The following is a 15531-nucleotide window of genomic DNA, read 5'->3' as shown; positions in this document are numbered from 1 at the left end:
CCCAGCTGCCCGTCTGCCCATAAGGAGCCCCACTGGCTTCAGTGGGACTTTGTGCAGGTTCCTATGCAGGACAGTGACATTACTTTGCTTATGTTGCAGAGGAAGAAGAGTTGAGAGATGTGTGGCCAGGATCAGTTAAATACCCTTTTGGGCTGTGGAGAGAGCTTTGGCCTCTGAAGGAGCTTTTCCTCTCATGGGCAGCTTGAGAAACCCCAAGGGGAGCATGCAGAAGCAAAGTGCACCCTTTCTTGCAGTGGAAGCAGATGTCTGGTTTGAGGCTTGTCAATAAACTAAAAATAGCATTACTGATTCTTTGCCTTTGGTATCACAGGTGAAAATTTCAAGTTGGTGAACTCTGATTACCTTAGCTTTGAAATAAAGGAGGCAGTGCAAGAATATAGGGGAGGTAGAGTCTTGATATTGTACTTGATTGCAAGTACTTTTTAAAATTCATATAAAATAATCAAAAGTTGACTTCCTGATGTTTTTTTTCCTAATTTTCCTACTCTTCCTTTTCCGACCAGCTATCCTGCTGAAGGAAGCAAACATTAACTTGTGGGCTCTAGGTGCTCCTTTTTGGAATTCAGAGTAGTAACACACCTGAGGTTTCTTTGGTGGTAGACATTTTGTTAATAAACCTGCGAAACAGGATGTGTTTCGTATGGCTCTGCATTGTATAATAGCAGAACGTTGCAGCATTTTGTATGTCAGAAGAAACTGGCTGTGAGCATATGCTGTGCCTCGACTTCAACAGATCCCAGATGTTTTGTAAGGACCTGGTAATTTCTGTGATAAGTGTAACTACTAATCCTGCTAATGCCAAATTTTTTGTATTTTTACCAGTTTGAATTTTCTGGTATAATTTTTTTGTATATATTTCTTTAAGCAACATAATCTAGGGAATTCTAAATATACAACAGTACTTAGGAGTGGGTCAGAAATATACTTGGAGTGTGCTTGTTTTAATTAATAGCAGTAAGTCACGGAGCTGTCTTTCCATTTTGCACACCAGAACCCAGAGCGCCAAGTGACACAAGACAGGCGAGCTCAGCAAGCTGTTCTTTTCAAAAGGGGAATTTTGAAGGCTGCCTGCATGGTGCCCTGTCACCATGGGGGTTTACTGGCTTTAGGAGAAAAAGTGGAAAAGATCTGATGCTGTGGAGGATTCTCCCTTTCTTTTTCTTCCTGCAGGAGGAGATCTACTTTGAAGTATAACTGGAGTTTTGTATGGGGAGCTGGGAAAAAAAGCTCTTGGTTTGGGAGTAGGTTTATATGACTGCTGAAGCATATAGATGAGGGTGAAAATGCACAGTGCTGTCAGTTAGCATAATGTGAGTGAACAATAAAAGAAGTCTGCAATTTTTTTATTGCTGTTTTTAAGAGATTCTTCATAAGAAAAGGTTTCTGTATTTTATGCCCTGTCTAAAAAAATATCCCACACATCACATAGGTAAAATGACATTGATCCAGTAGGTTACAGCACCAGAACAAAAAGCTTTGTCAAGTGACACCAAAACATTTGGAGGGAGGCTAAAGAGGTTATAATACATCCCAACTGGGAGAGGTGGAAAACAAGAACAAGAGAGTGATGCTCCTGTAAGATGGAGGTGTTGATTTGGGGTCAGAGCTACATTTTCGGTGTTGCTATTTGGGTAGTTCCTTATCTTTAACTTTTCATCGTTAAGATTTTGTAGTGGCCAGTGCGGTATGGGGGAGCAACTTCTGTTTCCTTGCTATGTGTAGCACAACTGTGTAACCAAAGCTTAACCCTGCAGCACTGTGCTTAAAGCACCTTTAAGAAAAGTTTAGCCTTGCTTCTTCTCCTTATATTTTTACTTGGCATCATAATTTCACATTCATATAGTGTGGATTGTGAAAATGCTTTTCAGTGACTTGAAAAATCAGGTATTTTTAGGAAGCTGTTATGTAGTTTAAATTTGTTTTAGTTTGTACATGCCTCACAAAGTCTTGTATGAAGTTTCATTTTCTAGAGGAGATAATTAAGTTTTTAATAAATTTGGCAATCAATAGTGGCAATAGTTTTTCTCCTTGTAAAACTGAAACGTAGCAGTGAGAAAGCTGGTCTTGGTGTGTTACTCAAGCAAATGTTTGGTAGAGGAATTTTGTAAGTGGTACATGGTTTTGAGTTTTTGAGGTGGACTTCCCCAGATGGACTGTCTTATCAGCTTGTAAAATAAATTACTGCCCAATGCAATGAAACTATATATGGTAGTGTTTGCTTTTTTGCATTTGTGGCATTTGAGGCTGTCTGGTAAAGTGCTGTGGAAATAACTTGTTCAGTTTTCCGTATTGAGCTCATATTGGTTGCTTGTTTTCATAGACTGGCTTAAACAACACATGTTATTGGATCCTCAGGGGTGAATTGCTATTCATAAAGGTTGATGCTCAAAGATTATACTTTGTTTTTAAAAATTTGGGCTGAAATTCACGAAACAGAAAAAAAATGCGAAGTCCAGACTGTTGTTTTCCATTGTTGTGTCAGATGTACTTTTTGTAGTTGGTATCAGGTGCACTGTCCAGACTGTCCACACCAAAGGAAATAAATTAAAAGCAGAGTACTAGGTCTGAGTGTTCTTATATTTGCTTAGCTTTCTTTTTAGTTAGTGTTCTTCTTAGTTTTCCTGGGTGGTAGTGGTGGTGGGGAGGAGTGAGGAAGGATAGTGAGTTTTTTTGGTACTTAATGGGTTCAGTGTAAAGGTTTCCTATGGGCTCTTAAGATCTACAAAGCAAATACTGCCTTCACTGCCCTACAGGCCTTTACTCTTTCATTATAAAAAGAAACTAAAAGGCTTGGATTAATGTAGAAACAGAAAAAGGCAGCTCCCCTAGGAAGATTATCTCTCTTAATTGCTGTAGGAAGATTATCACTCTTAATTATTAAGCAGGTCAAGCCTATCAGTGACCACAGAGCTGTTTCATGCATTTTGCTGAACTGCTCTAACTTAAAATGCTTCCTTGTCAAGACAGAAATTTTTGACTGTGGCTAGTAGGAGAAAAAGGAAATGGTTGGGTGCAATGATATTTGACAAGAATGTAACTTCCTATTACCGTGAGCTTTGCAGCCCCACGGTGCTTCCTGTCAGTACCTCCCTCTTTTCTCAAGGCAGGAGCCAGATTTCCCCAGCCAGGGAAGAACCAGTCTCCCTGTCATGTGAAAGTGAAACGCTTGAAGGGGAGTTGCTGCTGACTTGACAGAAGTTGACCCTTCACTCTTTGTCATGTTGAGAGTTTTTGAGTAAAATCGGGTGTGCTTGATGAAATGAGTTTTTATTTTAACTGGTAAAAACAGAATTGCAGTTGCAGCTTTAAAAAGGTGAAGTCTGTTTTCACTTGACTGTCTTCCTTCTGTACTGCCAGTTGTCCTGTAAACATGCTGCAGGAACAGCAGAGTCATTGTTACTTTTAGGGGAATTAGTTTAGTTGAGGCAGGAGTGATAGATTTGGTATTTGTTTCTTCTGAAATATCTACCTCTTCCTTTGTTCAGTTCCTAATTATGTTATTACAGGACTATGCCTAAAAACTGCTCTTGCCGCTAAGATTTTCTGTTGTCATTTTGCCATTGCAAGGACAGAAATAAGGACTTAGCTACCTAGTAAGTAAAAATAATTGTGTTCATGTTAGGTAGAAGGCAGGTGGTTTTGTGTCCTATCTTCTGACTTTTTTAAGGTTCTTTTATACTGCCTCTTTCACAGGGCCGTGCTATGGATTTTGAACTGCTTTCAATAAAAGGCTTTGAAAACTGTGGGTAGGGAATGGTGATTTAAATTTCATGGTATTTCAGCATAGGGCTTGCAGTTAGTGCTTTGTTTTTAGCCAGAGAAGGCAGCATGCTGACACCATGGAAGCCTTCTCTCTGGGTACTTCTGCTTGTACTCTTCCTCTAGGGTTCATGTTTTCAAAGTGTCTGAAAAAGGTTGTGAGCAGCACATCTCACTTGAAAATGTTTCGTTTTCAGTTTAGGGACGGTGGGCCAGAGTTTGGCTAGACAGTGTGACTATTCAGAGATGTGGAGTCTCATAGCTTCTCCTGAAGGGGGTTTGAGTTGTGGGAGTTGAGCAGTGTTCTTCAGAAAGCGGCCGTTTATTTGCATGTATTAAATAGGCCAGGGCGCTTCAGGTTTGAGTGCCTTTCTTAATGCTAGTTAATTGAGTTAGATAGGCAACAATTAATGTCGCAGCAGTTGTTTGTGATCTTAGTGGCAGTTTTTGAAGAACAAACTTGTGTTTTTCAGGCAGTTTAAATGTTCTTGGTTTTTTTTTTTTTTTTGGAGGGTTTGCCATGTACAGGATAAGTAAATTAATGAAAAAAGTGAATTTGGCTATACATTTTTGAGGTTTAGAAACGAAAAGAAATAGCATGGTCTGCCTTTGGGATTTGGGTTTTTATTTTGCATACTCATGGGCTAGAAGCATTCTTTAAAAACATGTGAAATGCAGTATTTTCTCACAACCCCATAGGTCCAGGACCTGGTAATTAAATATAAAATGTCAAGAATACCAAGACTCCTGATGGAGCCATAACTGTGTGTTTGTATTAGGCAAGTGACTCTTTTAGTTTGTCTTGGGAAGAACTTTAAAAAAAAAGTGTGAACTGTATTGTTTCTGAAATTTCAAATTTAACAGAAGATTGTTGACTTCTTAAAAAAATACAAATTGTAAAAAGAGAAATGTGAGCTAAAGGTTTTACTCTAAGTACTTAGAGTTCACCTATGGAATGTTGCAGAATGCAAAGGCAATTGTTGGGTTACATGGAGCCAAAAGTAAAAGGAAGGGAGATGTTCTGCTTGCCACGATATTTGGGATTTGCTGGCAGTGGTAGAGGTGCTTCAGAGGAAAATATGTTTGGTGTGCATTTTGAACTAGCAGGCCCTGTACACTCATCCAAAACAAATAACTTAGTTACTGTCCGTCCAAGATGCCCACAATATACATGGTCCCCCTGGACCATCCCTAGAAAGTGTTGGTTATTGCTGGAAATTTGCGAGTCTAAAGAATTTCGAAAGAAGAGGTTTCAGAAAACAATTCCAAATTAACTCAAGTCATTGTGAATTAATGTCCTAATTTACTACAGATTGCAGTTATTTCAGAATTTGAGGACTTATTTATGGGAGGGAATAATTCTGTTCCGCTGTTAAACATGCTTTACTGTGCTGCTCGTGCTACTAAAACACAAACCACAGGCGCAGCTGGAGATGAAAGCCTTTTCTTTTCACCAAGATGCTTGCTGTAGCACTTTATGCCTCACTGCTCATCATCTCCACTAGGTTTCTGCACAAGCCTTAATCTCATTTTTATTGTGATCTGCATTTAACTTCTTTGGACATTTTTCAAGGAGACTGGGTGTGAGGGTAGGGAGAAAAATCGGGGGTTTTAATCTGTGTCTTTCCATTTACATCCCATTGAGAAGTAAGATTTAAGGGCTGTATTGTGAGATAATGTAAGGTTGATGATTACAATTTTTTTGTTATTTTGTAATAAATAAAACTGAAGCACTGCTGCCTTAGGTTCTGTGAATTCTGCCAATGGTTTGTGTAAACATTTTTGCAGAATTTGGTGGGAAAAGGGAGCACAGGCAGGGAGAGGAGAGAAGGTTGCCTGGGAAGACAACTTGCAGCAGGCAGTGGAAACACCAGGGCTAGAGTAATGGAGCAGAGGGGGCTGCTTGAGTTGCTGGAGGAGAGCAATGCAGGAGGGGCCAAGTTGAAATAACAGGGAATGGTTTGTGCTTCACACATTGAGCTGTGCTTACCTAACTCTTTATTTCACTACCTTCAGACATAAACTAAGTAAGCTCATTAAAACTTCTGTGAGCAGGTCTTGGCTATATGCTGCTTCAGAAGTTTATAAAAGAAAAAAGAAAAAAAGAAAAACATTGATAGACCTGTCTTCCTCCTTAAATTGTGACTTTGGCCATAAATCATGGGATTTGCTTTTAGAGAGGCTGTCGTATCCGTTTCACTGCTGGGGTAGTTTGTTGTTTTTTGTGTTTTGTTTTGTGTGTGCCTGTGGTGTTTGTTTTGTTTTTGATTTTAAATTTTGTTTTGTTTTAGTTTGGGGCTTTTTTTTTGGTGTTTTGGTTTGGTTTAGCTCCCCTTTCATATTTTCCTGTAGCCCTCGCTATTTGATAGGTAACACTATTTTGACCTTTCCTGCTTTCTACAGTCTAGCATTCAGTCCCTGATGTACATATTAATAATTCAGAGGAAATACAGATGACCATCCTTCCAGAATCATAGAGTGGTTTGGGTTGGAAGGGACCTCAGTCTAATTCCAACTCCCCTGCCATGGACAGGGACACCTTCCGCTAGACCAGATTGCTCAGAGCCTCCGTCCAGCCTGGCCACGAGCACTTCCAGGGTTGGGGCATCCACAACTTCTGTGGGAAACATGTTTCAGTGCCTCACCACCTTCACAGTAAAGAATTTCTTTCAGAAGCAGTACAGCTCTTTGGTAAAGCATGTAAGAGAATTCCTCACAATGGGTTGCGAATCCCAAGCATTCAGAAACAGTGAGTCAGTCCTCCCCCTCTTCCCTAAACAATGCGGTGCTAAAAATAAGGATGCTTTTTGCCTTCTAGTTTCTCAATGTTTGAAATTCATGTTAGTGTTCTTTTGCCTACTGGTCATTCTTTTCCTTTAAAAAATAAAAAAAATCTAGGAGGACTGAGTGGTTCATGCGTTTTCTTGGGTGTGTATGGGGCTTAGGAGAAGTCCTGCAAGTCTCTGGAGCTGAGATGGCGAGCATGACTGTGCTTCTTCAAGTGCCAGAGCCCTACAGGGACACACCATGTATAGCTTGCCCATGAGCTCTGTAGGGTTGTTGCAAGCTGGTTTCTGAGGACTCTTTCTGCCTCTAAGAAGGAAGGTAAATTTCGTTACAAAAGAAACACAATAATTTAAAAGTATTTGTTTTCTGGTTTTGGCGGAGTTGCCTTGATGGTAAACTGAAGTTTTAATTTTGTATTTCCAAACAATTTCATGATCTCTTTCAAAGGTGCTGTGTGTCTTTTAGGAGCTGCAGTTTAACCTTCCTAATACTGCTTAGTACTTTTACTACCTTTGGTGAAGGGAAGGTTGATAGAAGAGAGGGACTAGGCATGTGATAAACACAGCTTTGAATCAGTTCTGCGGAAGACTTTGGTTCAGCTGCTTTTTCTATTTTATGTCAATTTCCTCTTAATTGTATGTTTTGATTTGTCAAAATAATTTCTTTTAATCAGCTGTAATCAGAATGATTAAAATTATTTGGGTTTGGTTGTTTCCATATGTGTTCCGTTCTGCTTTTTCTTTATCAGGTGTAGTCTAGAGGAATGAATCTAAAATTAGTCTTTAAATGAGGGGTTTTAAGTTTCCTGTTCTGTTTCAGTTTACATTAAAAATTTGTGCTTTCCTGTACAATACATGCACGCTTTTGTATCTCAAAACCTCATCTTGTGGGTTCATTAACATTGCTGCACTGGTGGTATGAAGTGCCAAAATGCTCAACATAAGTCACATTTTACTTTTTAATCAATAGACTGAAAAATAAAACACTACTGCCTAAACAGATTCACTCAAAAAGGACTTCTTGTATGTTTAAGAATCCAGTCCTTTTTGCCTGCTGCTTCCAAGAAAACCCTGCAGCCATAAAGCAAAAGACTCGACAATAAAATGCCTTCCCCCAGCTTGCTATTTCATCATCTGCTGTGAACAAAGGGTACAAAAAGGAAGGAAGAAGAGAGAGCACCAAGTAGCAATTATGATTATTCTCAACTACAGATGTTACTATATGAATCATCGGATAATATGCATGCTAAGATAATATAAAGTAATCAATTAAAGTGAAAAAATAAAGATACAAGGAAGACTTAAAGGAGCTAATAGAAGAAAAAGAAACATTTGTATCAACTTCCTTCAAGGAAATGTCCTTATCTCCTGGCCAGATGCAGCTTATTCTGCAGATTGAGTGGTTTATGTATATAATTAGGTGAATCAACTCAGTTTTAACGTTTCATTAAAAAAAAAAAAAAAGGGCAAAACAAAAAAATGCCAATGCAAACCCCAGCAATTTATTCAGAATAGATTTGATTTTTGTTTGGATTTTTAGGAGAAATATTTGTCTTGTGATTCTGACCAGTAAAGTATGAATAAATCTGCTATGAAGGATGACCTATTTCTGTTGAACTTCGGGGGAAATAGAAGGGTTTTGCTTATTTCAAGCAAATGTTTGTAATGTGCATTGCATAAAAATTTTAGTTTGGGACTGTAAATGAATATATAAAATCACACTGACCTGGTGGTTTACCTATTTTTACTTAATACTTCAAAGACTAACAGAACTGAAAGAAGCAAGGGCAAAATGGTTTCAATGGTATAGTTCACAGCACTCTCAGCATCCCTGCATTAGCATCCCTTTTTGTTAGTTCCCACATCAACAGGACACCAAAGTGTTCTTTCCTGCAGCAGGAAACGTTGTAAAAAGTCTGGATCCTCTCCATGTTCTGAGCTGCCCTTTTCCCTACAGATAAGCACCTCTGAGGCTTCTCAGTGGAGGGAATGTGGTGAACCCCCTGAAGTTGCTACCCTAGAGTTATATGTTTCTCTGCTTCCACTGGTGGTTGAGGTGCTTGCATTCCTGCATCTTGCTTTTCTCTCCTGGTATCACCCCTCTTCCTCATCTCACCTTCCCCTCCACCCCCTTTTTTTCTACTCCACATCCACTTTTCTCCCCATCAGGGGCTCCTGGTACTGGGGGTTTTGTGCAGACTCAGGATTTGTCCCTCTCTGCTGGGTGTTTTCTATGAATTGGGGTGATAAGCTGGAGCTGCAGGTTTCATGGGCTCACCCTCTCCTTCTCTACCAGAACCTGCTCCCAAACCTTCCTGGTGCTCTCGGTGACCATGTGATGCCCCCTCTCACAGCTCAGTGTTTCGGTTGTTCCTACTCTTTTTTTTTCCTGGAAATGGATGGGTCAGATTTTTAAATACGTTGTGTGGATGTAGAGGAGGAAGGGCATTGAACTGTTGGACTGGCAAGTGATAACAGCACCGGTTAAATGAGGTTTTTGATATAGAAGGCTATTAGCGCTGAGTATTCAAAGTAATTGCCAAGAATTTCCTTTGCCTCTTGTATGTCTTTCTCCTGTTTCCCTACAGTTCACTTGTGCTTTAAAATGTTCTCTGAAACATTGGAATTGAACTGCTCTATCAAAATCTGTCATTCAGGAGATATTGTTCAACTGGTCTGCCAAAAAAAAAGAGATACAATGGACTATGAAGTGCAGCTTTGGGAAGTGGCATGCTTAATGGAATGTTAGCTGATTTTAAAAGCAGTGAAAGAGTAGTTGGAAACCAATTTCTTTCTGCTATGAAGAAGTCTGTTTCTCCACATTTATTGTTTCAAGACTACCATTCTTAAGCAGATATTTCTGTCATTCCCATGTTACATTCCCTGTAACACTCTCGTGAAATGATCCATGTACGTTTTTGGACATGTCATCTGTAGCCAAAAGAGCAATTTTTGGCATAATTTGGGGTGAATCTGTTGGTGAGATGAGGTCCTTCAAAAAAGAAATAATTTCTTTGATTAAAACTGACTTCCAAAGTTAAATGTCTTAATAAGTTGCCTTAGTTTATTTCCGTGTCACGTCCCCCACAGAGAACTGAATGTGCTGAATTGTGTTTGGAGCGCAGGGATACCCAGTGATGTTCTCCCAGCTTCCAGCTGCCTTTAAGAGACTTGCGGTAACACACTGGGGAAGTGCACTTCTGATGTAGATTGGCCTGCCTCTTTCTCCCTATAGTGGTGGCCTTCAAAATGCATCCTAGTTGTTCAGGTGTGATGAGCAGAGTGTTCCCCTGCCCAGTCCCACTATTCCAACCTGTCATCTTCTCCCTTGAGGGAAAAAAACCCCAACCCAAAACAGTGGTAGATCTCTTTCCACTAGTCCTGCTGTTGAAGAAAGTCAGCTCTCAAGTTATGTTTTGGCGGTGCTTTGGGGCCACCGGTAAGTGGTGCAGATGTCCTGGAGCTGGACAGCGGCTGGGTGATGGGCACAGTGCCATAGGAATCTGGCTGTTCTGCTTTTGGGGCCAGGCTGGGGCTTGAAGCAATTTGGCAGCTTTTGTGGGGCACAGAGCAGAAGCTCTAAGTCCACAGGACTATTCCTGGGCAAGCAATGTGCTGGGATGCTCCTAAATTACTTCCATGCTCAGGAGCCAGCTCAGAGCCTGCAGAGTTTGTTAGCTGAGGCTTAGCTTCAGCCATTTCAGGTCCAGGCTGCCTTCTCCAGAAGGGATGGATGGCAGCCTTGGGATCCTCCTGCTGCTGCTCTCACAGGCTTTTGCCAGTTTCTGACTCATAAAGGGTTGGCTGACCGATAACACAGTGCATTTTTGAGACCTAGTGCTATAACATGGCCATGTTCACCCAAACCAAATGAAATGCAGTCTCCTACATCCACAGCTGGATTTTGCACCCAGTTAGTGCATTTGATACCTGTTGCAGAGAGCGAGGGTTGAGAGGAAAAGAGTTGATGCTGCTAGATCTCTCCAAAAGGAAGGTTAGTAAGCCTTGGAGAGCCTCTGCCAATTACATGAATTGGCAAAGAGGGGCACTCAGCTTCTTGCTGTTTTCAGCAAGGATTTTTTTGATGGGAAAAGGTATTTTAGCAGAGTCTGTAAGGTGCTAGAAAATTAAGTGTGTGTGGGGGGTTTCAAGGTCATACTGTAGTGCATAAATTGCTGGCTTAACTTTTATTCTGCTGTATGTGTGTGTGCATATATGAAAGTTGTCTGAGGACCTTTAAGAACTGTGCCTTTCCCAAATGTCTGTGGCTTTTACTATAGTAGTAATTTTAATTTGTGTGTGTTTACAATGGTACTCAGACTTTCCTTCTGGGTATGTCCCTGAGGCTGATTTTTGGAAGGGGAAGGAGCTGCTGGTTGCTGCGGTGTTTCTAGGAACGGAACAAGAGCTGACTGCGGCAGAGACAAGGTGGTTGGAAGGAGACTCTCAGTAGCAGCTCCCCAGGAACGCTACCTGGATATATTGCATTCCTCCTGCTACAGCAGCAAGGGAATTTTCTCTTGTATGAGCCTGTGTTTTCATAGAAGTTGTGGACTTTCATAATAATAAATTATGATTTCTTGTTTGCTTTGGAATATAGCAGCAGAATTGTGTACACACTAACATATATTCAAGGTGTAAGGTTACAGAACTACATTTTAAAATTTGGAACCAATTAACTGTGCTACCACACGCTATGCAAAGCAGCAGGATAACTAGTGAGACCACAGTCCATCTCTCCCTTCTCAGACTCATCCTTAGTAGGACACTTATTAGCATCATCCTGTAAAGATGAAACTGGTTCTGGCTAGGTGACATGCAGACTGCTTCTGGGGAAGTTTATGACATTGTAGCACTGGGTCTGTAGATGTAATGAACAAGTGCAGGGGTTTTTTTTACCACTGTGGTTGTTGGGAGTTGCGGAGGACACGTTTTAATTGAGAAAACGGTGAAGATGTCCTGGGATTTCTATATTATAGGGTATTCACTAATGTTGAAATAAGCTAAAAATGTGCTAGAACTGATAGGAAGTTTATTGTGAATTTTCCTAGGGCAAAGGAAAGATGATGGTGTATGTGTTTCACAGTATTTCTTACTCTTTTTTGCATAGAAGAAATGAGTTCGTTTTTGCATTAAAGCCACAGCTACACAAGTATTTCTTCTGATGTCAGCCTTTGCCTAAGCTGCTGTTTACTCCTGTACCTCTGCATCTCTCTGGTGTGCATGTACCAGTGCTTGTGCAGATGTTGAATTAGCAAGACTGGAGATCTGCTCCATGCTGATGTAGTTTTCATTCCCCAGGACTCTTTTTAGTTGTTTTCCCTTCATAGCTCGCTGCACAGCCCCATAAACAGGTGTATCAGCATGACTAGGGAGGTATGTGCAAGGAAGGGAGGTTGTCCAAGCCAGCACTGCCTCTATAATGGGATACTTCTCTAACTGCACTTTGATTAGCATGCACTTTCCTTTATTAAAAGGTCAGTCGCACAGCAGTGAGAGCAATGGATGAAAAGTTTTGGAAATAGTGTGTTCAGAATATAAAGAGTTAAGAGCCTGTACTGTGTATGCCTTTCCTGCAAAGAGTAGCATCATGCCCACTAAATATTAATTATGGCTTCTTTTTCCCTTCTTTTCAGCTTCTCAGCAAAGATGCCTCCAAATGGGAAGGCCTTACATTTTCACCCATCAGTTCTGCATTTTGGAATGCAGTGAGTATCTTACATTATTGTTATTTTGGTTAATAATGAAGTGTGGAGGAACAGCTATACTGAGCTCCATTTGGGTAAAGAGCATTAGCTGAGGTCATGCATCCTCTGCCAAAAAGAGTAGTAAGTAATTGCCATGGAGTTGGAACTGCTTTTCTTGCCTTGCACTGCTTTGCAAGTTAAAATCAGCATAGCTCTAAGAAGGAGGGAAAGGTATTAGGGAACTGCAATGCATTCTGGGTACATTTCAGGGGAATCTGCATGGATGTGACATCATTGCTTCATGCTGGTTGTTAATTTTTTGAAAGACTGCCTTCCTAGTGGAGAGAGAACTTGTTTCCTTTAACTTCTAAAAATAAAATCCAGAAAGTCCCAGGCAAACCATAATGGTAGAATACATCAGATTTTTTTCTTAGGCCACTTTGAAGAAAACTTAAAAAAATTATTCTTAAGTGATAATCAGCTTTTGGTCTGTTGGTAATCAAAAAGAAATGCGGTCCCTGTGTGAGTTAAAGGAATGTTTCAGAGGATGCACTGGAGGAATGTCTGAGATGTTGGGTTTTGGGATGTACTAGCTAAAGCAAAAGCCTTAAGAGAATCATTGCTTTAGCTGACAAAACAAGACTTAACTTATATAAACCTTTTTATTCAAAACTTTGTGCTTTGTGAGGGCTACTTTTTCCTTAAACTCCCAGTGACTCCAATGAGTTCTGGCTAAGTGCACCTCTCACGTCCCCAGTGTTACATATTTGCCTTTGTATACTAAGGGCAAAATTTGTTTGGCATGTTTCCAAAGATTAGTTACAACTAGGTAATTGTTGCAGATGAACATGTTTTAGTGTGGTTTGTGTTTGTTGCTTTTTTCATAAATTGCCTGTGCTTATAATGTGAATAATTTATTTATCTTTTTTTTCCCCCTACTTTAGGTTACTGGGGTTACCCAGAGCTAAAATGCTGCATGCCTACAATCCTAGTAGAGATAGAGATGTTGTAGTCAATTCAGTGTTTACAGCTACTAGACAGTTTCATGTGTCTCCTGCTCATAGCCGGGTGAGTGTTGATGTACTTTTGGAAACTATGTGGTGGCCAAGTGCCAAGCCTTCGTGCTTCCTTTGGCACAAGCTCTTCATTCTGTGTTTTCCCTTCGTGCTTTTTTGTAGGACCTCCAACTCTTTCTCTGTTTTGCTAGTGGTTTTTTTTTGCTCACTTCTACTTAGACTGGTATGGGAGGAGACATCCAAAACCTACAGGAGGAAATGTGTTTGACAGTAACAGAGGAAGAGAAGAATTTTTCAATGTTAGAAAGGCTGCTTAAATCTCGTTCTGTTCTGAGCAGCATTATGCAGTGATCCACAGGCATGTGGGTGTTTCACAGCCTCGAATTTTCAGTCTTTTGAACGGTCTTGCATATTCCTCAGAAAAACCTACAGTGAAATGTTTTATGCATTTCATATGGCAATTATGACCATAATTGCCTTTATAATCTAAGACCATTATTTTAACCGATTTTTTTAAACAACGTCTAACAATATGATGCATGTTAAAAATGAATTGCTGTGAACCCAGTTTGATGAAGCCCAGATTTTATCCTCTGCTGATGTGCAAAGGTGTTTTATTATGTTTTCATCTGATTTGTGCTTTTACTGCAGCTGAATGGGTATTACTGTGCAGACCTAAATGTCATTGTTCTTCCAGTTAGACTCTCTGGCTACTGATGGTGTTGCCTAAAATCAGCTTTGACTGACTCGACTGTGGATCACAGGGGGATTGGCTCACTTTGTAATAGCCATCTACATGTGGGGAAGTGTTTTTGTGCATGCAGAGGCTGTCAGTGATGCACAGTTAACAACTTATACAAAAAGAAGCCTTCACCAATGAGGCCCAGGCTAGCTGAGGAACTCCTGCCATTATTTGGCAAGCTACTGTGTGGTCTCAGTTCTTCTCTGTAGTAAGAGTTGAGAGTTGTAGACAGATGAAACTTCTCAGTGCTGAGGTTCTGCTTAGTGGGATCTACAGACAGAGATGTGTGTGTGGAAATATCCACTGCGCCGTGTGACTGAGTGGTGTGATCACTGGCATCAAGCAAGCAAGTTTCTTTGTGATCTCTGCAGGTGATTCCAGCGATGGGAAAGGTGTCTTTTAGAGTACTCTTCCTGCCAACAGAAGAAGGCAGTATTGAAAGCTCATTATTTATAAATACCTCATCTCACGGAGTACTTTCATGTCAGGTAACCAGTCTTGTTTTTAGCTCCAGTTTTGGATTTAATTGTGTTTTATAAAGTGATTTTCATATTTTTAGAGACTGACAAAATTTGTCGAATTCCTGATACAAATCAGGGGGTGTAATGCCAACAATACATCTCTTTTACCAGATCATGCTAGTCTCCTGGTCACGTACATGTATATGGTTAAAATTACTGCTGTTAGTGGGGCTACTTGTGGTAGTAAAACCAAATGTATGTGCGTACCTACAAGATCATTGTCTAGTTGGTTTCATATGCTACTGCAGTCTAGACTGCACTGTGCTGGAATGCATTTGTTATGAAAAGCCCATTAGAAAATATTTTAGGTGCTTTTCAGCTACTCTGCAGGATTTTGTGTAAACACATTAGGGATGTAGCACAGGCTGAGAGGTTTAGGCCCTTGAAACATGAAAGTCGAAGTAATGGTTGTGCAAAGCTAATTTTCTAATTAACTAGTGAACTCCAGCAGGTCTCTGGCTTTTTAAAAATTTTATGAGAAACATTATATACTCAGAATTCTTGGCTTTTATTAATTTGTTAAAGAAAAATTTGAACTCTGAATTCAGTAATTGATAAAACAAGATGAGCTTTAGTCAGTCATTTGGCTATTTCATTCTCATGCTTTGTTACTGTGCTGGAAAACAAAGCTCCTTAAAATGAAGCTTAGGTAAGTTCAATTGAAATACATGTTTTTTAATACAAACATTACATTTATCTAGTATTTATTAGAGGTAATGCCACATTTGACATGAACATTTCATTGAGGATGAGGGAAAAGTGCATTATAGAGTGATTGATCTTTTCTTTTTGACATCCCTCCTCTCCTTGTGCTCACTCCTGACACCTTCACTTATTGCCTGGTCAGCTCAGCCACGGCCTTTTCAGCAAGTTGTAGGGAAGCAGTTGTCGGTGCCACCTAAAAATCAGTTTGTTTCCTTTTGGGCTGAGGCAAAAACTAGTAGCATATTGGTTTTCATGGACATTTTCACCAGTGACATGAAACAGAAGAAGTAGCTG

The 15531-nt window shown here is 40.2% G+C and overlaps 1 protein-coding gene across 5 annotated transcripts in view; it reads left to right on the top strand.

Moving 5' to 3' along the window:
* TMEM131L (transmembrane 131 like) overlaps window positions 1–15531 on the top strand; it is a 78892-nt gene that overhangs the window by 22443 nt on the left and 40918 nt on the right. For all 5 annotated transcript variants that reach the window (XM_027900925.1, XM_027900921.1, XM_027900927.1 and 2 more), the window contains exons 4-6: window positions 12203–12274; window positions 13198–13321; window positions 14383–14499. In XM_027900925.1, the coding sequence (XP_027756726.1) occupies window positions 12203–12274; window positions 13198–13321; window positions 14383–14499 (313 nt within the window). The remainder of the gene's footprint in view (window positions 1–12202; window positions 12275–13197; window positions 13322–14382; window positions 14500–15531) is intronic.

The sequence above is a fragment of the Empidonax traillii genome, unplaced genomic scaffold (assembly GCF_003031625.1).
Source record: "Empidonax traillii isolate 1590-97213 ecotype Southwest subspecies unplaced genomic scaffold, ASM303162v1 scaffold756:size664756, whole genome shotgun sequence".
Taxonomy (NCBI): domain Eukaryota; kingdom Metazoa; phylum Chordata; class Aves; order Passeriformes; family Tyrannidae; genus Empidonax; species Empidonax traillii.
The sequence above is the reverse complement of the archived record's forward strand: the minus strand, read 5'-3'. Positions and strand labels throughout refer to the sequence as shown.